Consider the following 24,469-nt stretch of genomic DNA (forward strand, 5'->3'; position numbering starts at 1 on the left):
TATCATGCAATATATCCTCAGGCAACAAAAAAAACAAGTTATAATGAATTATGTTCATTACAGTACTCTTACTAAATCAGGTAAGATTAATGGTACATTTTTAGGAAAAGATTCTAAAAGAATTTTTAAACAAAAAGTTTCTCTGCTTAAGCCTTGGTTATCAGGACAATTGAATTAAAACAGTTCATTCCGCCGAAATTGCACTTAGTCTTAGTTTTTCTGCATCACTTTAGTTGCTGTAGACTTTTCATTGACATAGAGATTTTTTTTTTTTTTTGGTTCGTTTTTGTTTTTTAAAGAGGGATACTGAAGGATTTAAGAAAAATACTAATTGAGAGGACCTAAAGGAGTTGAGTTTCACTGGTGAGACTGTGGGGTAACTTTTTCCATCTTCTGTATTTTCCATATTTTCATTAATGAAACTGTATTATTATCATTTTTTGGAAATCAAATGTCTAAACTGTGCGGGGTTAGGATGGGGTCATGGCAGGGAATGTATCTTTATAATATAAAACAATGAGAAAAGAATAAAGGAAAATAAAAACCAACATGATATAGTCATCTGAAATTATAAGGCCTTACTTGTAAGGTATGGTATGGTTTTTGAAATCTCAAGCAAATGACTTTTTTTTTTTTAAACACTGCCATGTACTGGTAGAATTTTCCGTGATAAATTATTTTGAAAACTTTAAAAATGAATGTAGACGACAAGTCATTTTCTAATCCTAAGTATGTGACTGCACCACCTCACTACCTTCTCTCTTCATAGTTGGCTATGTTTTATCTTCTAAGGTCTCCTCAAAGAAATGAACACATCTTTCGGGCACTTGTGGCGCCACGGGGTCAAGCACATCACCGGCTGGCTGAGAAGCGCTCACACGCCAGGTCTGCCCCGGGGCGCCACGGTGGTCGGGATTTTGGATGTAACGTGTCTAGGCCCAGCCAGCGCCACGAAGCGCCGGCCCTGCCGAGAGCCCGGGCGGCGGGTGCCACAAGCTGGGGTTCGGTGCGGCGCCGCAGCCCGCTCTGTCCGCGAGCCGAGCCAGGGCTCTTGAGGGGGAGCAGCACTGGGGGCGGCAGCGTCGGGGCGGGGGCGGGAGCAGGGTGGCAGCTCCAGCGCCCGTGGGGGAGGAGCGGTAGCATCAGCGGCTGGAGATGCTGTGGCGACCGACGTGCGGCGGTGGCTGAGGAGACCAACCCCTGTCCACATGGACAGTCGCAAAGGCCTCCACTGATGCATTCACTCCTGGGAGGGGTGGGCGGACGGCCGTAGCGGCGGCGGCTGCAGAAGAAGCGAGGGGCCGGGGGGCGCCTGACGGTCGTGGAGACCTCGCCTCCCCGGCGCGGCGGGTGCGGCCATTTTACGGCCTGGGACGAAGGGAGGCGTGTTTGTGTGCTTGCTTTCATCCTCCCTTCTTGGGGGCCCGCGGCTGACGGAAGCGTCTCAGGCGGCCTCGGTGGGCGGTGGATGGGGAGTCGTGGGCCGAGAGGAACCGGGCCCGGGAAGCGCCGTCGCCGTCGCCTCCGCTCTCGTTCCCCCGGAGGGGCCTGAGGAGAAGCCCAGGCCGCGGGCCTCGTCGCCCGCCAGCCCGCGGACAGGCCCGGGCGCGCCTAGCCTGCTTTTGTGTAGGCCCGTCTGGACGTGGGAGCGCAGCCCGCCTGACGGCTGAGCCTGAGGCCCGCAACCCTGCGGCGGCTACCCTCCTGCGGCGCGGCCCCTCATCCCGGCGAGCACGGTGGCGGTGTGGGCCATGGATTAAGGAGGCGGCGGCGTGGGAGGAGGAAGATGGCGGCCAGCAAGAGTGGCGGCAGCGCTGGAGAGATTACTTTTCTGGAAGGTACGTCCATTTCGGCCTTTGCTGGGGGTGGGGAAATAAAGGACAACGTGGCCCCCGGAACCCCGGGTATTCAGTTATCTGCGCTGCGTGGGCTTGGGCGGCTGAGGTACGAGGGGTGGGCAATGGCGGGGAGGGAATGTGCTGTGAGTGCGCCCGGTTCGAGTACGCCCGGGCTCGGGGCTCGGAACGAGCGAGGATGGCCCAGGGGGCGCCGGTGGATCCGGCTGCGCGCGGAATACTTTGACATTTTTTCGTTTTTTTGGTGGTGGCCTAAGGATGCGAGCAACCTGCGTTCAGATCTTGTTTGGTGTTCGAGAAAAGTTTCAAATTGCTAGGGATGGGTAGAATTGGGTGCCAGGCTAAATAAGGACAGGAGAGTAGCCTTAGTGGTCTTAGTAGTCTTAGTCTTTATACCCCCTGGTCTTTCTTTTTCGTGGAACATCAGGCTTTTATATTTTGCACCCAGTGTTCAGATTAGGCCCGGCCTTGTCTAATCTTCTTACAAAATGTGTTTGCTAAAAATAATTTATAAAATAATTTATCTGAAAGAAGAATGAGATTCACGTTGTCAAGTTTTGGGACAGTCATTAAAGCTAATAGACAAAGTTTGGGTGTTTTCATTTTTATTCACTTGTGAGGGAAAGTTAAACATTTACTGTAAGTGGACTACGCTGGTCTTAAGAAAAGCTGTATGTTTTTGTTGGGGATGATGGTAATGGGTAACAATATTGTCTTTTGGCCTGTGTATGTATAAAGATCCCCAAAATACAGCTAAATTTCATTGTAGTTGTGGACCACGAACTAAAATGTTCACATTACTTAATTTGACTATGTGTTCAGTGTTTATACTGGAAAACGAGTTTATAAATATAATGTTTAGGAAAATGAGTTTCTGTGCTGTGCAGTGTGTGTTAAAAAAGATTAAGTACTCTTTTGTATAATTTTGCAAACATGATTTTTATATGCATTATATTCATAAGCGATACTTTAAGAAAATAAATAGAAACATTACTAAATTAAGAAAGGACAATTTAACTTAAAATTAAGAAAGAACCTTAGTAACATGTATTATGGGAGGGTGTTGAGGGATGGGTATACCCTGTTTTCTGCTTTATTAACAGCCCCACAACAATGCCTGGAACACAGTAGGTACTCGGTATTAATCTAATGAATGAATAGGGACTAAAAGAGGTGGGGAAAAGTAATTTTCTTAATTCTTCCTACTAGAGTGTATCGAAGTGAAAAAAAAAATCGTTCCTTGCTATGCAGGCCAGCCTTTATCTAGAAGTGATGAGAGCTTTATATGAATTTCCTAGTTAGGAGATAAGGAAAGCTTGTGAATTTTTCTGGTTCATTTTATATTACCTTCATTCTAGTTTGGGCAGAGTAGGTACCTGTCAAGAGGGTGAGAATGGTGCAGATTGTGTTACATGTGGTGTTTTTGTTTTGAAACTGGAAACTCAAAAGATAGTTCACTGATGCTTGTTATATTCACTATGCAGATGATGATTCTTTTGTGCTGTGGTAAATTTTGGGTTTCTGTAGGCTTCTGATTCAGTTTAAAAGTTTAAGTTCTGATTGGATGAACACAGGGAGGATAAAGAAGAAGAGCATAAATAAAGCCAACATACAGAGCTGATGTGAATTTCAAACTATTGCTTTTAGTTTATCCTGACTTAGGGTTCTGTGAATGTACATGAGATAAATTTGAGTTTCACCATGTCTCCAGCATTTTCATAAAGAAAGCAAATGGTAACTTGTTTTGGTACATGAGCATAAGGGAAAGGAAGGATTATAGTTCCTCATAGCCAATTTTCATGTATTGTATCATTATTTTAAAAAGAATGATACTTAGTACTACTTCTGTTTTCTGTTTACTTTTCCATGGTTCATTTGATTCCTTACACTTCTAATAATAAAATACTCCACTATAATTTGCCATACATTTTGTATTATCATGTTTATAAGTTTTCAAATGTTTCCCCATAGGCTCTTATGATTTAATATATATATATATATTTTTTTTTTTTTTTCCCCCTTTTTGTCTTTTTTACTGACCGGTAACGGGATTGCAACCCTCGGTGTTGCGCCCGCACCGCGCTCAGCCAGTGAGCGGGAACCGGTCTCCACATGGGATCCGAACCCTCGGTGGGAGCGCCGCCGCGCTCCCAAGCGGCGCACTCTCCAGTGCGCCACCAGGCCGGCCCTGATTTAATATTAAAGTATCTACATATTATGCTTTCCTTACTCTCCAGTAAGACATCTTGAACAACTGACATAGGTTTTCATTCACTCATCAAATATTTATAGTAGCCAACTCTGCTCGGCACTGTACCATAGTGAGTACAACAGTGCATAAAATAGTCAAGGTGCCTGCTTTCATAGAACTTAAGTTTTAGTGTCAATAAATAAATAAATAAATAAATAATCCTTTTAGAACAGCTGTACCTGAAATTTTCGCATAGTTTCCTTCTTCGCTTTATTCAGGACTGCTCAGAGCTTACAACCTACTTAAAATTTCATGGTGTGTGCAAACACGTACCTAGCACATGGCATTACCTTTTACTGTTTTGTATTTTGTATCAGCATTTCTCACACAATAAATTTATTTCTTTATGTTTTTCAGTCCTGCTAAAATATAAGCTCTGTGAAAGCAATGACTTTTCCCCATTATGTTTCTTGCAACTGAAACATGTTTATTGCTAACGAAATAGAACAGATAAGTGTACAGAGCAATGATGGGGAAACTGTTTTGCATAGCGTTTAAGTCAGGAAAGGCATCCTTGAGAGGAAGGCCTTTGAGATAAGTTAACATCTTAACTGTGAGACATTTCAGAGTATGGCAGAGGGGATTATATGTATTAAGGTTCAGTGGTAATATATGGTTCCATTTGTTAAACAAAAAGAAGGTCATTATGGCTGAAATGTGGCAAGCAATGACGAGAGTGATATGAGAGCCAAGAGATCTATCATGTAGGATCATGAAGAATTTTTATTTTATTCCGAGCAGTGAGAAGTCATTGAGGAATTTGGGGCAACAGGGTATCATGATATGATTTCTCTTTTTAAAAAATCACTTTGGCTGTTCTGTGTAGAATGAATTAGTGAACAGCAAGAGTAAAAGGAGAATAAATTAGGAGAATATTGTGGTGGTCCAGATAGAAGTGATAGGGGCTTGGTAGTATAGTGGCAGTGGAGATTGGGGAAAAGAAGTGGATAGACTGAAGATATGTTTGGATGTAGAGTTTACAGGACTTGTTGATGGATTGTACATTGAGGATCAGAGTAAGGAAGGAATCAAAGATGACTCCTAGGGTTTTGGCTTGAGGTGTTGGGGGGTAATGCCAGCTACAGAGATGGACTAGACTGGCAAAGGAATGAGAAGGAAGTTAATAGCACTGCTTGGTCATCTTAAGTTTGAGATGCCTATTTGACATCTTTGTTCCAATGTATGTCTTACATCCTTATCACTACTAGGTGAAATTGTAATTTCATTTCTTTTTATGGCTTCTCTAGGAAAAAGGAAACCTACTGGCTACTACTGTACCTTCTTTATTTTATTCATATAATATCACAATAAAATGGCATGAATTTTCATTAGGCCACAGCTTGTGTTGAATTTTTGCTTTCCCTTCTTTCACTAGTATCTTTATTCTATTCATTTACTGTTGTCTTATACCCATTTTTTACTCTTGGTAGATGGTTTTGGCAGGTTTCTCTTCTGTGTTGGTTCATTCATTCAACGGATATTTTTTGAGCACCTTCTTTGTTGAAGGCACTGCACTGAGAGGCACAAGAATGAGGGGGGAAAACATGTTTTCTCCATAGAGTCTCCAGTCTAGTGAGTCAATAATGAAATAATCCCTTATAAGTATAAAATTACAACTGTACAGCAGAGGGGGATTATTTATAATAATGAGAATTTGATCCAGTCAGGGTGGTTTGAAGGGTGAATAGGAGAAGGGAAGGTGGGGAAACAGCTTTCCAGCCAGTGGGAATAAAATAGAGGGAACATGGCATGTTTGGGGAACTTAAGGGAGGACAGTATGGTTCCCTCAAAGAGAATGGTGTAAGATGAGGCTGGAAGGGACAACATCAAATTTGTTTCCAAAGAGGTCATTGGTTACCACATGGAGAAAGCTATAGAGAAGGGTAAAAGATAATCAGGGAGGCAAGTTAGGAGATGATTGCAGTATAGGGCCAAGGTGACGGTAGCTAGCTTGTTCTTGTAACCTTTTTTTTGATATTCTCCCCCTTCTTTTCTCCTCTGAAGGAGCTCTAACAAGTGCACTTACTCTCTCATTTGTTTCTTCTTTTTTGTACTACACTTGTTCGTATCTAGCTTTTTTCCCTTTGCCTTTTTTCCCCCTATATACCAACTGAATGGCTACATCTATATTTTCTCTAATTTTTTCCTGAAATAACTTTTTTTCTGCCATCCCTTATTACTACTTTTGTTTGTTTTCCATTTCATTTCACATCTGTCTCCCTTTATGGATCTTTACTACTACATTGAAAAGACTGGTGCCAAACCATTGCAGTGTTGTCCTCTGTACGAGCAAAAATGCTTTTGTCTTCAAATGAAAAGTGTTTTCCGTTTTCCCTTCGCCATACTTTTATATGTAAACTCAGTTTAGAACTCAATCAGTTTGCCAGTATTACTGGAGACAGTAAGTACTTCATGATATCTCTTGAACTAAAGCACAATTTAATTAAATGATTGGCATTCCATGGAGTATGAGCAAGGTCTTTCGTTTTGGCCTGCTCAGGGGGATACACCTCAAAGTTCTCCAGTTAGCCCTGCTTCTTTTTCTTTTGATTGTGCTACTTTTGGAAACTATATCATGGTGTTATTCCTTATTTACTACCCTATTTAAGTATATTTATTTCCTGGTTTCATTCCAATTGAAATATTATATTTATCGTTTGATTTTATGTACTCACATGAAACATAGAGAAGAACCTCACTTGGAATGAAAGTGATTTTCACTAGAAATGCAATGACAGCATGAACTCAGAAGCCAGAATGTTGATGTTTATCATCTAGCTTTCCTACCTATTAGCTGTGTAATCTTGGACAGATTACTTAACCTCTCTGTGTTTTCTCATCTGTAAAACAAGGATAATAATTGCAGTTATGTCATAAGGTTGCCATGAGAATTAAATGAGTTATACTTAAAACAATTCCACGCATGTAATCACTAAGTATTTGTTGGCATTATTTTATTTCTTTTCTTAGCAGATAGAGAAAAGAAAAAGAGCTTATTACTTTTGTTCTCTTCCATCTTGCCTTCTCTTTTATTTGAATTTTAGTTTTTACTGTTTTTCTTTTACTTATTGCCTTTCTTTTCTAAGTATTAGCTGATCTTGATATTCTAGGTTGACTGGTGTAGTGAGAGAGGAAAGAGAATGAAATTACGTATTCCATATGTCTAGACTTTTGTAAGTTGTTTGTTCCTGTTGCTGTTACAAAACTATGTTCAATATTTGAGGAACTCAAAAGATATAGAAGGGTTATGTGACCCAGAGCAAGTTAATGGGGAAATCAACTGGAGCTTGGGACCTGACTTACAGCCTCGGCTTTCTTCGGTATTTTCTTCCTTCCTCCCTTCCTCATCCCTTTTCTTCCCCATTCTTCCTCTTATCTCCTTTCTCTGCACTCACCCAAAGGTGAGGGGGCTGGACAACAGAAGGAAAAATAATAGGTAATTATAGAGAATTATCATTTACTGATGAAGCAGCACTCTAAGAGGACAAATGTGGAAAGCCACAGATCTCTTTTAAGGCCCACCTTCAGAAATTACTGTGTCATCTCTGCCACATTGTATTGGCCAAAAGGTCCCAGAACCAGCCCACATTCAAGTGGAGGAGAAGTAGACTCCACCATTCAATAGGAAGAGTGGCAAAGAATTTGCAGCCATCTTTAATCTATACAGTTATCTTTCTTCTCCCATACCTACCTGGTATTTTTTTTTCCCCATTCTTTAAATACAGTCCATAGTATTTCTCAAACTTGAAAATAATATTTCTTGTGAAATCCAAGTTTCTAAACTGGACAGTTTAGGAAGCTAAAGAAATACAGAACAAAGTAGGCAACACAATTTGTAATTTGTTTCAAAGCTGTAAGTAGCAATATAAAACAGTCATTAGTTTAACTTTGATTAGGAACTGATTCAGGAATTTCTGAAACCAGGCCAGCATAAGTAAGAAGAAAAGAGGAAGAATGTTAGAAACATTTTCTTCCTTTCCTTTTCTCTTTCATTCAGTGATATCTGGGTCTTGCTGTAGTTATTATAATCTTTCTTATCTTTATTACCTAAACTCTAAGAAAACATGGTTACACTATTCACAGTATGAAAAATATAACAGTATCTTGATAGAAAACACAAAAATTAATCCACAAAGTCAAAAGATGTTATACACTTAATTTCACGTTACTTGGAGTGATAGAATAATGGATGATCTGTTATTGTGAACTGCAAATTATTGTTGCCAACATCAGGTAGAAAACATAGATTACAGAAAGAGATGGATAATCTGTGCCATATCCATTCGACACTAAAAACAGTGTTGCTTTCAGCCCATACTTTTTGGGGGCCACCTTATGGTTTTGTACTTCCCAGATCCTTCTGCATCCACTGGCAAAAATTAGGACCTTTTGTCTCCAGAGGATATTGTTGCTTTGCCTCCCATGGATTTGTCACCCCTTTCCCCCTGGGTGACAGAGCTTCAAAGGATTACTCAAAGCCCTTCTCTTCTGAGCAGTGAGAAGCCCCAAAGTGGTTAATCTCCCAGAACCCCCAAGAGAGAGGCATTCCTTCCATTTGGGAAATTAACCCCGAATTGGGGTTCCCTTCCTGTATTTATTCTCCAGCCCAGAAAGTTACAGCAAGAGATGTAGGGGGGGTTATAGTTTAACAATATAGGCTGGTAACTTTCAGTGAAACAAGCCAGATGACATTCCAAAAGGCAGGAAGAGACATAGGTGGGCTTAAAGTTGTTTTTTTTTTTTTTTAAAGATGACCGGTAAGGGGATCTTAACCCTTGACTTGGTGTTGTCAGCACCACGCTCAGCCAGTGAGCGAACCGGCCATCCCTATATGGGATCCGAACCCGGGGCCTTGGTGTTATCAGCACCGCACTCTCCCGAGTGAGCCACGGGCTGGCCCCGGGCTTAACGTTTTAACAAGTTTAACAATAGAAGCTGGTAACATTCAGTAAAAACAAGTCAGGTGATATTCTATTATGCAATTAAGTGATCCACCAACAAAAGCTTGATCTTAGCAAACATTCTCTTCTTACAGCAATTTCCCAGTATCTTTACATATCAATCAATAACGTGTCGGTCTTTGAGCCAGCAGCCTTGCTGTGTTACAACTCTTTACCTTACAACAGAGACTCAATAGCCTGGGGAAATTTTCCAGTTTTTTGTAAGGTCAGTATTTGAAACTGCAAGGCTTTGGAAAACCAGGCCCTGTGAAGTACATTTGCTTTATAGTATATTCCACAGGATATGGGACTTTCAAATGCTAAAACTGGGACAGTCCCAGGCAACCTGGGACATTTGGACACTCTGCCTTGTCCCAAGTTAACAGCAGCTACCTCAAAGCCATCTGAAACTATAGTCTGGGGTAGTAAGACAACAGCCTTATTTTAATCTTACCTTTGGGTTTTTTGGGGGTTTGGTTTGGGGTTTTTGGGGGCAGGGGGCGGTGCTGTTTCAAATACATTTCATGCTTAGTTTTGAAGTTTTTGAAGATGGCTTTTTTTCCCTTCCAAATTAACTGCATTACAATCATTAAAATAAAGCAGAAGAAAAAATGTGCAAACAGTGCTGGTGTCCAGTATATAGTAAATTCACTTTTCCATTTTTGACAAAGACTGAACAACAATGAAAAAAATTCCTCTAGGTTTGTTTGTAAAATGTGTAGTAATCTTGTTATCTTTCTTACGTTCAAAAAAATCTGCACAGTTTCTGCATTCACAACCAATCTGTGAATCTGCTAATAAATCTTGGACACAAGGTGAAGGTACTTCTTCTTCACCACCATGACGTCTGCTGACTCTGCTTCCATGGAAACCCATAACTTCTCTTCCTCCATAAACCCCAGGGCCACTATTTGGTTGAAGTGTTTTGGCATCAGTCTTCTTTGTTCAGTCCAGTTTGGTGTCTATTCTCTGATCACAGGAAATACTATCAAAGAACGATGTTGTTTTGTCATAATAGCAATTAAGTATAAGAATCTTCATCATCATTTCCTTCACAAATTTGTGTATCAGCTCCTCACCTTTGTCTTCACCGTTTACTGTCTTCACCATTTACAGGCTTCACCTTTTTCTCAAGTCTGTCTTTTAGTTTTATTATGAAACTGTTCGTTTTCTCCTTGCTGAAGTGTGCAGTTGTACTTTCAGAGTTAAAGTGCTTCTGAAATTTCATTGTTCTGTCACTGAATACCGAATTCCCTTGCCACCTTGATGGTCCTCTCACCTTCTTGGAATAGAAAGAACTTTTGGAATTACTTGTCCCATGCAGTTATTTCTAAGTTGTTCATCTTCTGCTTTTGGAGTTTTGTGTGCTTCAGCTTTATATAACTATATGAATATTTTTAGAGATTGTGTATTCTGTGTGAAGGTAAAACCAACTGCACTGCTTTGAAATAAGATACCACTGGTTGATGTTTCTGTTCCGTAAAAGATCAAGGAGTTTTCAGTAACACCAACAGCACCATGCTGCTGCCTGATGGACTTTAACTGAGCTGACTGTATACTGGCATCCTGCCGAAAGGTCCATAGAAACCCAATGAATGGAATGAAAAAATAGCCTAGTGAAGACTGAACAATAGTTGGTTCCTGAGGGAAAGAATATCATAGTTAAATTAGGGGTCTAATTTAATATCATTCCCATAAATATAATATATTTAAAGACTTCTTCTTGAGATAGTATTGGATGATCTATTGGTCTGTCTTCTGAACCAAAAAACGAAGGTTTTGTAGATCAGGAATTTGAGAAAGGCTCAGCAGAGTGATTTTTCTGCTTCATGTAGCATGTGCAGGGATGATTCAGTAGTGGCATGGCTGGTCTAGAGGTTCCAAGATGGCTTCATTCAAATGTCTGACTGGCTGGAACCCTCCCTCTGCATGTAGTCTAAAGACCCCTTCAAGTGGTCTCTGCAGCAGGGTACTCAGACTTGTTACATGGTGACTCGTGGCTCCAAGAGACTGCCTCTGGGGGAATCTTGTCAGTTCTTGAGAAAGACTGGGGCTATAGCCCTACAGGGCCACCTAAAATTGTTTTACTGAGAGATTTCCTGACTTTCACCTTTAATTCTTGCTTTTCTATTTCTTTTCTTTTCTTTCTTTTTTTTTTTTTAATGTGGAATGCTTCACGAATATGTGAATCTTGTGCAGGGGCCATTCTGATCTTCTCTGTATCATTCCAATTTTAGTGTATGTGCCGCCAAAGTGAGCACTGCTTTTATGTTTCTAAGTTGCAGAAGTTAATTTTTCTCTTAGTGGTCCTTTGAAAAAGTTGTCATATTCTTCATTGTTGAAAAGTCTTGTCAGTGATAGTTTTAAAAGTTATTAGGAAATATTTCATATCTTTGTGAATTATAAAGAATAATATAGCAAACACTCATGTTCTACTTCCTGGCCTAAAGAAGAAAATATTACTAATACAGTTGAAGCCAGCTGGAGTGAACCCTTTTTTTTTCTGCCTCTGCCTCCCCTTCAGAGGTAAACCACCATCCTTAATTTGGTTATCATTCCCATGCACTTCTTTATACTTTATTCTTTATGTATGTATCTCTAAACCATATATATGATTTTATATATTTTACACATAGAAAAGAATTTTATATATGTGCATGGTTATATATCTTTGTTTTGCGTGTTCTAAAATTTATAAATTGTGTCATTGTTTGTTCTTTACAACTTGTTTTTATTCTTACAGCATTGAGAGATTCAACAACGTTGATAAAAATAGCTCTAGTGCATTCATTTTCATTTACTGTTCCATAGTATAAATGTAATAGTTTATTCATACATTCTCCTATTTGCAGAAATTTAGGTTGTATCCAACTTTTTACTATTACATACATTGCTACAATGAACATTTTTATATGTTTCATATTGCTACCATGAACATTTTTAAGTTTGTTTTCTTATGCACATATGTGTGTTTCTTTAGGACAGAAGTTGGCAGCCTTTTTCTGTAAAGTACCAGAGGTAAATACAGTCATGTGTCACTTCACGTTCTGAGAAATGTGTTGTTAGGTGATTTCGTTGTTGTGCAAACATTATGAAATATACTTACACAAGCCTAGATGGTATAGCCTACTACACACCTAGGATATATGGTATAGCTCTTATAATCTTATGGGACCACTGTCATTGACCAAAATGTTCTTATGTGGTGCATGACTATATCTTATACTTTGCAGTCTGTATGAGTACAGTCTCTATCACAGTTACTCAACACTGCCATTTCAGCAAGAAGGCAGTCTTATATCGTAACAAATGACTATGGCTGCGTCCCAGTAAAGCTTTATTTGTGGGCGGTGATATTTCAATTTCATATAATTTTCATGGGTCTTTTGATTTTTTTCATCCCAACAGTTAAAAATGTAAAAGTCAGTGGGTCCAAGTATGGTGGTGTATACAAATAATTGATCACAGTTACAGATTTCTTTGTTCTTTCTCCACTCCCACTGCTTCACTTTACTAGCCTTAAAAAAAAAATAGTAAAGGATATTCTTAGCTCATGGGCCTTATAAAAATAGGCAGCAGGCCATATTTGGCTGGTCCAGTTTGCAAAACCTGACAGAGTATTCCATAGCGATGGGAGTGATTGGATTCTAGGACTTGTGCAATTTCAGTTTTACTAGGTATTGCCACATTGATCTCCAAAGTGGTTTCAGTGGCAGCTTTTAAGTTTTTCTGTTTCTGCAAATTATCACCTACTTGATATTGACTGGTGTTTTAATTTTAGCCAGTCTGTTGGGCTTATCAGATAGTGGTTTGAATTTGTAATACTCTGATTGGTAGAGAGGTGAAGTATCTTTGTTACTATATTTTTAAAAAATATTTATTGTTCATTCAACAGTCAAAAATATTTGTTGAGTGCCAACCTAGTGTTAGTCCCTATTCTGTGTGCTTGTGATGCATCAGTAAACTAAACAAAATACCCTATGAATATCTTTTTTTATATATAGGAGGGTACTTCATAATGTTCGTGGAAAAACAGAATTAAGAGATAATACGAATCTGTGAATTCATGTATCTCTCTGTGTATGTGTGTTTCCTCTTTTCTAAGTTGCTTGTTCATATTTTCTGCCCTTTTTTTTGTATTGTGTGTTGGTGTTCTTTATATATTCTGTATAGTAATCCTTGGTGAATTATATAGATCGTTATTACTTGTCTTATTTTTTAAAGAATGGAATAACTTTATAAACAGAATTATTTAATACAGTCATTTGTTTTCCCTTTAATGGCTTGTGTTTTTTGAAATTTAAGAAATCCTTTGGTCTTATTGGGTCCTCTCTGTATTATAACTTTATTTTTTTGTTTTATTTTTGTCCAGTTTTTTTTAGTTTTTATGTCAGAGCAAGGGAGTGTTAGTGAGCTATATAGTATAAGGGGAAAAGAATTTGAAAGTCTATTAGTAGTTTATATATTCCTATGTTTTCTTTAAAATTTTTAACATTTCTTTGAAATAGTTTTTCATTTGTAGAAAAGTTATGACTAGTACAAAGAATTCTCATACATCCTTTACTTGTTTCCTTATGTATTAACATTTACCACAGCTGCTTTATCAGTCTTTCTTTCTAGCCATATATATGTATAAAACATACACTTTCTTTAACCATTTTTGAAAGTAAATTTCAGACATGCTGCCCACTTACCCCTAATTACTTCATTGTAATTAGGGGATGAATGGGCATAGAAAATGAGCATAGGAACTATACATTCTTTTAAATTACTACAGTGCAGTTATCAAAATGAGAAAACTAACATTGATATTTTCTAATCTACAAACTTTTTTCAATTTTCATCAGTTGATCTAAAAAATGTTCCTTAATAAGCAAAAGAAAAAAAATAGCAAAAAAAAAAAATTGTGGTTTAGGATCCAATATAGAATTATATATTGCATTTATTTATCATGTCTCTTTTGTTGCCCCCCAACCCCCACCTTTTTTTTTTTTTTTTTTTTGCTTGTCGGTACAGGGATTGAACTGGACCTTGGTGTTATCGGTACCACATGCTAACCAACTGAACTAACTTGCCAGCTCTGTTTTTCCTCCTTTAATCTGGAAATAGCTTTTCAGTTTTCCCTTGCTTTTCTTGACCTTGACATTTTCTAAGAAAACAGAATGGTTATTTTGTAATATGGATTTATCCCAATTTGGGTTTATCTGATGCTTCCTCGTGATTAGATTAGGGTTATGCTTTTTTTTTTTTTTTTTAAATAAGGAATGCTATAGAAGTGATCTTGTGTACTTCTTAGCATGTAATATCTAGAGGCCCATAATGTCAGTTTGTCCTATTACTGGTGAAGTTAACCCAACTTTTGCTAATGTTGCCACCTGATATAGCCATTGTACATTTTTTCAAAACTAGGAGATTTAACATTGGTATACTACAAGGGGCCTTCAGAAAGTTCATGGAAAGATTTGTATTATATTTTAATTCTATTTTTCCACAAAATTCTTGAAGTACCCTTGTATTACCTAAAATACAGACTTTTTTTTGGATTCCACCAGTTTATTCCATTAATGTCATTTTTATTTTCTAGAGTCCAGTCCAGAACTTTTCATTTGGTTGTCATGTCTCCTTTGTGTATTCCAATCTTTGACAGTTTCTTAATCTTTCCATGTTTTTCATAACCTTGATAGTTTTTGTTTGTTTCTGTGGCTGACTGCTACAGGGATCAAACCCGGTACCTTGGTATTATCAGCTATCCTTAGCAGTTTTAAAGAGAGTACTTGTCAGGTATTTTGTAGAATGTCCCTCAATTTGGGTTTGTCTGATTTTTTTTCATGATTAAAATGGCGTTACGAGTTTTCAGGAAGAAGACCACAGTGCTGAAGTGCCATTTTCACCACACTGTACTAAAGGGTACATGCCAAGAATAAGACATATCACTGTTGATGTTAAACCTTCACCGTTTGACTATGGTAGTGTTTCTCAGGTTTCTCCACTGTCAGTTTGTTTTTTTCCTTCTTCTGTGGTCTATTGTTTTGAAGTGAGTTACCAGTTCCCAGCCCATACTCAAGGGAAGGATAATTAAGTTCTATCTCTTGGAGAAGGAAGTTTGTGCATATATCATTTCAAATTCTTCCGTAAGGAAGATGTATCCCTTCTCTCCATTTATTTATTCACTTTTTTGTTTATATCAGTATTGACTGAGGAATATTTATTTTGCTTGGGAGGAGGTTAAGTCCACTACTGTTATTATTTACTTTTGCTAAAATTGTTCCAACTTGTTTGGCTGCTGGGAGTTCTCATGTCATCTACTGTAACCTTTTTTTTTTTTTTTTTTTTTTTTTTAATGATGACTGGTAAGGGGATCTTAACCCTTGACTTGGTGTTGTCAGCACCACACTCCCAAGTGAGCCATGGGCTGGCCCTTCCTGTAACCTTTTGACATGCCTCATCTTTTTTTTAAATGCACTTTCTTGCATCCTACACTGTGAGGTATTTCAAGTTTCTCTTGTGTTTTTTCTGCCTTTGCCCTGGACTCAGTCATTTCTCCTAGGAACCTTTGTCTCCTTTTATTGGAGAGAATGGTATTTAGAAACCTAGATCTGGGGCCGGCCCATGGCTCACTTGGGAGAGTGTGGTGCTGACAACACCAAGTCAAGGGTTAAGATCCCCTTACCGGTCATCTTTAAAAAAAAAAGAAAGAAAGAAAGAAACCAAGATCTGGTTGTAGGTGTGATTATTGCTTATGATGGTGTCTCTGCCCTAGCTCTGTATACTAAACCATGTTACAACACACATCTATGCTTATATCTGTCCACCTGTATATAAGTTAAATAAATATGAGTTCATACTGATATCTCTGACTCTAAATCCAGCACCACAAGGTTCATTCTAGCTTTACTCTCTTGCTTATTTGTAACTTTTTTTTCCACTGACAGGGAGAAACTTTGTTCCCATTATCTACTATTTATTTATCTTTTCAACCTAAGTATACATGTAAAGGAGTTTTAGATTTGCTCCTGATGACTTGTTTTCTCTTGGTTCATGATTGTTTTTCATTGTGAACTTGCATTCTTTGAAGTTCTTTTTTTGAGGTTTGCATTGAAGTTTTATATATTTTTAGGGAGGATTTATGTTTGCTTCCACTGGTCACTTAAAGGCTTTCCCTCTTAAAAGCAGGGGTTTTTTTTTATTGTGGTAAAATATACATAACATAAAATTTACCATTTTAACTGTTTTGAAGTGTGCAGTCGTACAAATTTATTGGCATTCAGTATATTACATTGTTGTATAACCACCACACTATTCATTTCCAGAACTTTTTCATCATCTCAAACAAAAACTCTGTACCCATTAAACAATAATTCTCCATCTCCCCTTCCTTCTACCCTGGTAACCTCTGTTCTGCTTTTTATCTCTATGAATTTGCCTATTCTAGGTACCTCCTATAAGTGGAATCATACAATATTTGTCCTTTTGTGTCCTTTTATTTCACTTAGTAAAATGTTTTAAGGTTCTTCCATGTTGTAGCATGTATCCAAATTTCATTCCTTTAAGGCTGAATATTGTTCCATTGTGTTTGTGTGTGTGTGTGTGTGTGTGTGTGTGTACACATACCACATTTTGTTTATCCATTCATTTGTTGATAGACATTTGGGATGTTTCCATCTTTTGGCTTATTGTGAATAATGCTACTATGAATATTTGTATACAAGTGTCTGTGTCCATGCATTCAGTTACTTTGGATATATACCTAGAATGGAGTTGCTGGATCATATGGTAATTCTGTGTTTAACTTTATGAGGAATTGCCAGACTTTTACCACAGTGGCTGCACCAGCAATACACATGAATTCTCACCAGCAATGCACATGAATTCCAGTATTACATCCTTTTTTTTTTTTTTGTCCTTTTTGAGACTGGCTGCACCGCGCTCAGCCAGTGAGTGCTGTGAGCGCACCGGTCATCCCTATATAGGATCCAAACCTGCGGGACTGGCTGCACCGCGCTCAGCCAGTGAGTGCTGTGAGCGCACCGGTCATCCCTATATAGGATCCAAACCTGCGGGACTGGCTGCACCGCGCTCAGCCAGTGAGTGCTGTGAGCGCACCGGTCATCCCTATATAGGATCCAAACCTGCGGCGGGAGCGCCGCTCTCTCCCGAGTGCGCCACGGGCTCGGCCCCCAGTATTACATCCTAAATAGTACTTGTTACTTTCCTCTTTTATAATAAATGGCCATCTTCATAGATGAGAAGGAGTATCTCATTATGATTTTGATTTGCATTTCCCTAATGGCTAATGATGTTGAGCATATTTTCATGTGAGGCTGTTTTAATTATGAAGTTTTCTGGGGCACATAGTCCATGAAAATTCTGGCCACAAACCTTAGTAATTGTGGATTTATGATTAAGAATTCCCTAGTTTATTCAGGGCTGCTGTAGCAAAATACTATATAGACTGGTAGTTTTTAAAACAACAGAAATTTATTTCTCACAGTTCTGTAGGCTAGGAAGTCAGATCAGAGTGTCTAGATTCCGAGTCTGGTAAAGGCCCACTTTCTCATAGATGGCACTTTCTGGATGTATCTTCATGTGATGGAAGGGGCAAACATGCTTCCTTGGGCCCTTTTATAAGGGCACTCATCCCATTCATGAGGGCTGTACCCTCATGATCTAATTACTTCCCAAAGACCTCACCTTTTAATACTATCACCTTGGGGGTTGGGATTTCAACATATGAATTTGGGAGGACACAAAGATTCAGACCATGGGTGGATACATTTTGTCTTTAGTTCAACTCAAAAACCCAGAGCCAAGGGTAAGACATCAGAGTTATCCCCGCTGTTTCTTTCTCTAGTGAATTTCTTTTCTTTCTTTCTCCTTCCCACTAGTTCACTCAATCAGAGTGTTGCCCTTTAGGTCTTCTGATTTTCAGTCTGACCTCTCATCTTTCTGGGGCCCTGCATTTAATTTAAGAAAAGCCCAGGCTCTAGGACATCAGGTTTTTGTCATATAGCACCAAGACACATGCCAGCTTTGGAACTTCATTTATCTCTCTGGGTGTCTACTTTCTAGTTGTTTATGGCTTCAGGGGGTTTCAGCCATGAACTTATAAAATTTTTTTAGACTCATAATGAGCATGTTTGGTGTTCTGATCTAGAGAGTTTTTCTGCTCATCAAGTTAACCATATTGCCAACACAGAAAACTTTGTTCGTTTTTCTTCTTTTAAAACACAGAGATGATAGAGTGTAAGGAAAAGGCTAGTGGTCTGGATATAGTTCTCATGAGTAAGGCAAGCAAACTATTTATAGGTACTAATTTCTAGAATCAGTGACCAAGGATTGAGATTTAGGGCTGATTTTATATATTTCATACATGTTAATGTGCCTCTCCATTTTTATTATTGTATCCTACTAATTTGAGCTTCTTTTTGTAGCAGACACACATACATGAATGACTATAAATGACCAAAACAGATTTTAATACATTCTTTTTCTCTAGAGAGGAAATAAGATGTTTATAAGAAATAGTCAAAAGACAAGCAAATTAAAAGAAAATCTAGAATAATTAGAGTTTAGGAAATGTACAAATTTATTTTATATTGAATAGCTCTATTAATGAATACTTATCTCAGTTTGTTTTTATTTCAGCTTTGGCTAGATCAGAGTCTAAGAGAGATGGAGGTTTTAAAAATAATTGGAGCTTTGATCATGAAGAAGAAAGTGAAGGAGATACAGATAAAGAGTAAGGATTTTTTTTCCCTCAGATATTTTATTAGAATTAGAAAAACAATTTATATCCCATGGAAATATTTTTAAGAGTATGGTATTCTTAAAACATTTAACTCTTGTACGGTAGCATTAAAGAAAGAAAAAGCAATTCTTTATTAGTAGATAACTTTACTGTTATAGTTCTCTATCTTTTGAAATATATAAATGTGTTCTTGTTATATGTGTAACCTTATGATTAAAAATTGACCGTACTACAGAAGATTTTGAATTAATGAAATTGTTCTCTTTTTTGGGGGGGAAATAAAAGCGTTTTGTTCAGGCAGCAGTTTGAAAAGCCACAATTTATCATGAGTAAGTGAACCCACATTAAGGTCCTTGAATTTTGTATGAAAGTTTAAGTCCTATAGTGTCTTCCTTCCCCAGTTGTGACCACCACCCCCACTACATCCATCTTAGATCAGATTCTCACCAGAGGAAGCAGAGCCATTATAAATGATAAACACAGGTGTTTACCCAGACAGAAGAAGTTAAGCAAAAGTTAAGTACTTTGTTAATGTACTTGGAATGACTGCTGTGTAAAAAATTTAAATAGTAGTTTTATAGAACTTTTCACATGTCGTGAGATTTGCATTACAAATTCAACATTATCTTTAGTTTTTTGATTTATAGATCTGGTTTCCCACTCGCCAAAAGAAACAGTAAATTCAGAGACACACAGATATACACACAAAGTTCTACCAAAACTATAAATGTTTTTTAGAAATTTTCACACAAGAAGTCATTCAGAGTATATTGGCTAAATATTGTAGGTGCTTCACTTCTGTCTGGGCAACAGCTCTGTTCATCATTACCACTTTATGTGACTTCACCTATGAGATGTTGACCTGAAGTGAAATTTTATTTGAAGAAAAGCTTTGAACTGGTAAGTTTTTCATTTAAAGTCAATATTTTATGGTCTTCTTTCTTTTGTTTCTTTTTTTCTTTCTTTTTTTTTTATAACTTTAAATTTTAAAATAAATTTTTGTTACAGACATTTAGTGTTTATATAATTTTGAAACATTAAAATTAAATCTGAAGTTAGCTGAATGGAAAGTATACCACCTTTTAAACATTTTTATTAAATGTTTAGAAGAGAATTTTTAGCATTAAAAAAGTTGGGCTGGGCTGGCCCAGTGGTGCACTGGAGAGTGCGCCGCTTGAGAGCGCGGCGGCGCTCCCGCTGAGGGTTCGGATCCCATGTGGAGACCGGTTCCCGCTCACTGGCTGAGCGCGGTGCGGGAGCAACACCGAAGGTTGCGATCCCGTTGCCGGTCCCCAGTATGGGCGTGACACCGAGGGTTGCCATCCCGTTACCGGTCAGTAAAAAAAAGACAAAAAGGAAAAAAAAAAAGTTGGGCTGTATATAAATAGAAATGAAACAAAACATTTTACATTTTTATTATAAATAGCTTAGCAGAGTTGTCTTTTAAAATGTGTGCCTGACTTGCTTTGTTTGGAGGATTTGCCATTTTAAGTTACATTTAAAAAATTGTCTTTTAAATTGCTAGCTGTTCTGTACATTTCATTTATGAATTGTACTCTCTGGTTCATCATGAGTCCTTAGGGGCTTCAGCCTTTTAAACATGCTGAGATTAACATGAACTATTAATAGATACATTAGTCTGATCTTTTAGGATCTCAGGCCAGTGATTCTCAGTAAAGGGTTATAGTTCCAAGAGTGGTAGAGTTATGCTGTTTTACTGTGGCAATACCATTGGAATTTCTTTTCATTAGCGGAGGTTTTTTTGCCTTACCAGTTTATTTCTTCTCCTTTATTTTGTTTATCTTTCTTCCCTAATAGTCAATCCAAGAGAGGAAGGAAAAATGAGTGAGTATGTATAAAATCCATAGTTTAAGAAAACAAAATTATGTGTTTGTTTATGGTAGGGGTCAACAAACTATGGCCCATGGGCTCAGTCTTGCTGCCACCTGATTTTGTTAATAATTTTACTAAGACAAAGCCACATGTATAGTTTATGGCTGTTATCACACAGGCAAAGATGAGTAGTTGCTATAGAAACCACATGGCCTGCAAAGCCTAACATATTTACTATCTGGCCCTTTACAGGAAAAGTTTGCTGAGTCCCTGACTTAGGCAAGCATAGAGGATAAAAACTTCTGAATTTAATGTATGGGTTGTAATTGTTACTTAAGGTTTTCTTCCTCTTATTTTCTATGTAGTGGGGCAGATCTACTCAGTGTAGATGAAGATGAGGATTCTGAAATCTCAAGAGGAAAAAAGGCAAGTGTTTTTTTATTTTTATTTATTTATTTTTTTTTTAGTTTAGATATTAAAGATATTTAGATATTTAGATATTCCTGTTACCTGGAAGAAAGACTTACATTTTTTAATTGTAAACCCCAACCACCCGCTTCTCCAGAGGCACAGGTTTGATTTGCACAGGGTTTTCAGTGTCTTATCTCTTCAGAAATATTTTATGCACTATAAAGAAAATATATATTCCCACCCCACCCACTTATACAATTGGTAGTACACGTACACTGTACACAGTTTTTCTGACCTTACTTTACTTAATATATCTTGGAGGCCGTCTATAAAAAAGCATCCTCATTCTTTTTAGTGGATGCATAGTATTCCATTGTATGATGTACCATTCCATTATTAACTAATATTACCATTTTGGTGGGTATTTACAGTGTTATCAACATTTTAGTTTTTTTCCTAAAAGAGTGTTGAGTAAATTAGTCTTGGGTTCTTTTGTACACAATGCAACCATATCTGTAGGGTGAATTCCTAGAAGTTGAGCTGCTGTACCAGGATGGGTGTGTTTCTAATTTTCGTTTACCTGATTTACACTTTTACCAGCAATATCTGAGAATTCCCCACACATCTGTCACAGTGTTATCAGCTTTTTTATTTTTGCCAGTTAAAATAGTATCTCCATGTAGTCTTAATTTGCATTTCTTTTATTATGAGTTAGATTGAACACCTTTTCACATATGCAGTTCATTTTTATTTCTTTTTTGACAATTGTTGAGATCTATCCTTTGCCCATTATTCTATTCAGTCTTTAGAATATTATTCATAGGAATTCTTTTTATATTGAGTCTAAGATGCACATTTTTTTTTTTCACATTTGGCATCTCTGAAATCTAGATGTATCTTATAATGATCGCATGACATGGTTTAATTATAAAAAACTTTTTTGCGGCCAGCCTGGTGGCGCACTGAAGAGTGCGCTGCTTAGGAGCGCGGTGGCGCTCCCGCCGAGGGTTCAGATCCCATGTGGAGACCGGTTCCCGCTCACTGGCTGAGCGCGGTGCGGGTGTGACACCCAGGGTTGCGATCCGCCCGGACACCGAGGGTTGCGATCCCGGTCAGTAAAAAAGACAAAAAGGAAAAAAAAAAAAAGAAAAAAACATTTTTGCACAGTATATACAATAATGGTGCATCTTATAATGGTTTTGTAGGTTTGATGAAATAAGATATTTTGGAGAAAGAGGCCCTTTGCTGTGATACTAGTTGCTAATATTTTAACCCAGTTTTTCACTGGTCTTTGCTTATGGTGGTTACTGTCTTGGAGAAAATGTATTTTCTTATGTTCCCAAATATATCAGTCATTTTTCTTTTATGGTTTTGGGGTTTACTGTCTTGAGTCTTAATGTTAATTTAATTATTTGCTCTGTCGTATTAGATATACTAGTATAAAATAGTTTCACAATAGTAATATCAGTGTAATTACTTTATTTTTTTTTTGCTTTTTTTATTTTAACTTCTCAATAGTGTAATTACTTTAAAATGATTTATATACCACTCAGAACGTATGTTTAAATTATTGTTTTAAAGTCACTTGAAATTATTTATTCCTAGTTGGTAATTTTACTAACTGGACAGAGAGTTAGGTTTATTTATTTTTTTTAACTTTGTTTTTTATTTTGAGCAATTGATTATTATTTTCATTTTGATTTAATTTGTTTTATAATTATGTAAAAAACACTGACATGGTTTCAACTTCATGTCTACAAAGGAAGTTATCTTCAGAGAAGTCTAGTTTTTGTCCTGATTGCATTTATCTCTTTCTCTTTCTTCCTGTAGGCAACCTTTTAAAAAAAATTATATGGTTTAGGATTCCACTGTTTGTTTTGCTTTGTTCTTTTTTTTAATATAAACATTTACCACCCTTCTTGGAGAAATTATACATACTGTTTGGCACCTTGATTTTTTTGCTTAATAGTATATTCTGTAGATCACTCTTTAGCAAATTATTTAGAGATTTTTGTCATCCTTTTATTGCTGTACAGTACTCCATTCGATGAAAATAGTATAGATATTCAGTTAGTCTCCTATTGGTGAACAAAGGGTTTTCCCACTCTCTTGCTGTTACACATAGTGTTTTAATAAAGCCTTGTGCATATATTTTTTTTATATCTGTGCAGTATAATTGTCTATTCAAGGATAGATGCCCTGAATTTCAGCTGCTATTTCAGAGGGTAGATTCACATGTAATTTTGCTAAGTATTGCCAAATTTTTCATTCATGGGAGCTAACATTTGCCATTTCCACTAGCAGTGTATGAGAGTTCCTATTTCCTTATAATATTGTAGAAAATGTGGTCAAACTTAAATTTTTGCTGATCTAACATAGCAATTTTTCACATATTTATTGTATTTAACAGTTTAATTGTATTTTAGAGACTATTAAATTTACTTTTTCCCCCTAAATTTTTGTTTGATTTTTCCCTCGACAACATCTCTATTTGTCATAATTTAAGGAATTTATTGAATTTGGTGTTTTTCTCTTAGTATTTTTACTATAAAGTAAAAAAGGTTTTACTTTAAAGTTTTTTTTAATAAAGTTATTAACACTGAAAAAGTATAAGGTTTTTCACACTGCAGATTTTTCTAACTTTAATTTTAACATTTGGATTCTCTAAAGTGCTACCTTTTAAGTATTCGTTAGATAGAAAAAAGTGAACTTTTTAGGGAAAAATAAAAGGTGTTTTCTATCACTAACTTCTGTAGGACATTGGTCTTCATATTTTTTTCTTGCAGGTTTTCCATAAGTTTTTGAAAAAATATGCTTTATTACACATTTTTAAGGATGTAAATATTGATATTTTAAAGTAAAATCTACATGAAACTTAGATATATTCAGGGATCTCTAAAGATAATTCTGATTTGATACTTGGTACCATCTATTTTAAAAATACATGAACCATCTCTTTAACAGTTGGAAATTTTATATTGTGTCTTTTCTCTCTTAAATTCATATTTTTGTTCAATTTTCTCGCAGTTTTAACTAATAATGTATTTTTATGTAGTTAAAAATCTTTTAATTACCCTATTATACTTTTCTGTAATAAAAAGAAATTCATTAAACTTATCATTAAATACAGTTCCTTTTATTAAAAGTTTTTTTTAAACTACATTTAACTGTCATTGTAATTATTAATAAACACTTGGTCCAAAGAATATATTGCAGGTATTTATAATTATTAAACTTATTATATAAAATAACATTGAAAATGTATCTCTTAAAATGGATTGGGCTGATATTTTCCTTTTTTATCCATTTATTTCATGAATAAATATTACTTATATATGAATAAATATTATTCATTGCTAGAATGAAATTTTCAGAGCAACTTTCTTTTTCTTTTTCTTTTTTTTTTTTTTTTTTTTTTTTTTGGGGTTTT

The 24,469-nt window shown here is 36.9% G+C and overlaps 1 protein-coding gene across 6 annotated transcripts in view; it reads left to right on the top strand.

Annotated features, from left to right (window-relative positions):
- The first annotated feature begins 749 nt into the window (after window positions 1-749).
- Window positions 750-24,469, top strand: part of SENP6 (SUMO1/sentrin specific peptidase 6) — a 110,479-nt gene continuing 86,759 nt past the window's right edge. For 2 of the 6 annotated variants that reach the window (XM_008578976.1, XM_008578980.1), the window contains exons 1-3: window positions 1,687-1,838; window positions 18,693-18,786; window positions 20,994-21,054. In XM_008578976.1, coding sequence (XP_008577198.1) covers window positions 1,787-1,838; window positions 18,693-18,786; window positions 20,994-21,054 — 207 coding nt within the window. In that variant the 5' untranslated portion in view covers window positions 1,687-1,786. Of the gene's footprint in view, window positions 1,839-18,692; window positions 18,787-20,626; window positions 20,641-20,993; window positions 21,055-24,469 lie in introns of those variants that run through there. The other 4 variants (XM_008578977.1, XM_008578979.1, XM_008578981.1 and 1 more) reach the window with 4 other exon arrangements.

The sequence above is a fragment of the Galeopterus variegatus genome, unplaced genomic scaffold (genome assembly GCF_000696425.1).
Source record: "Galeopterus variegatus unplaced genomic scaffold, G_variegatus-3.0.2 Scaffold1793, whole genome shotgun sequence".
NCBI lineage: Eukaryota > Metazoa > Chordata > Mammalia > Dermoptera > Cynocephalidae > Galeopterus > Galeopterus variegatus.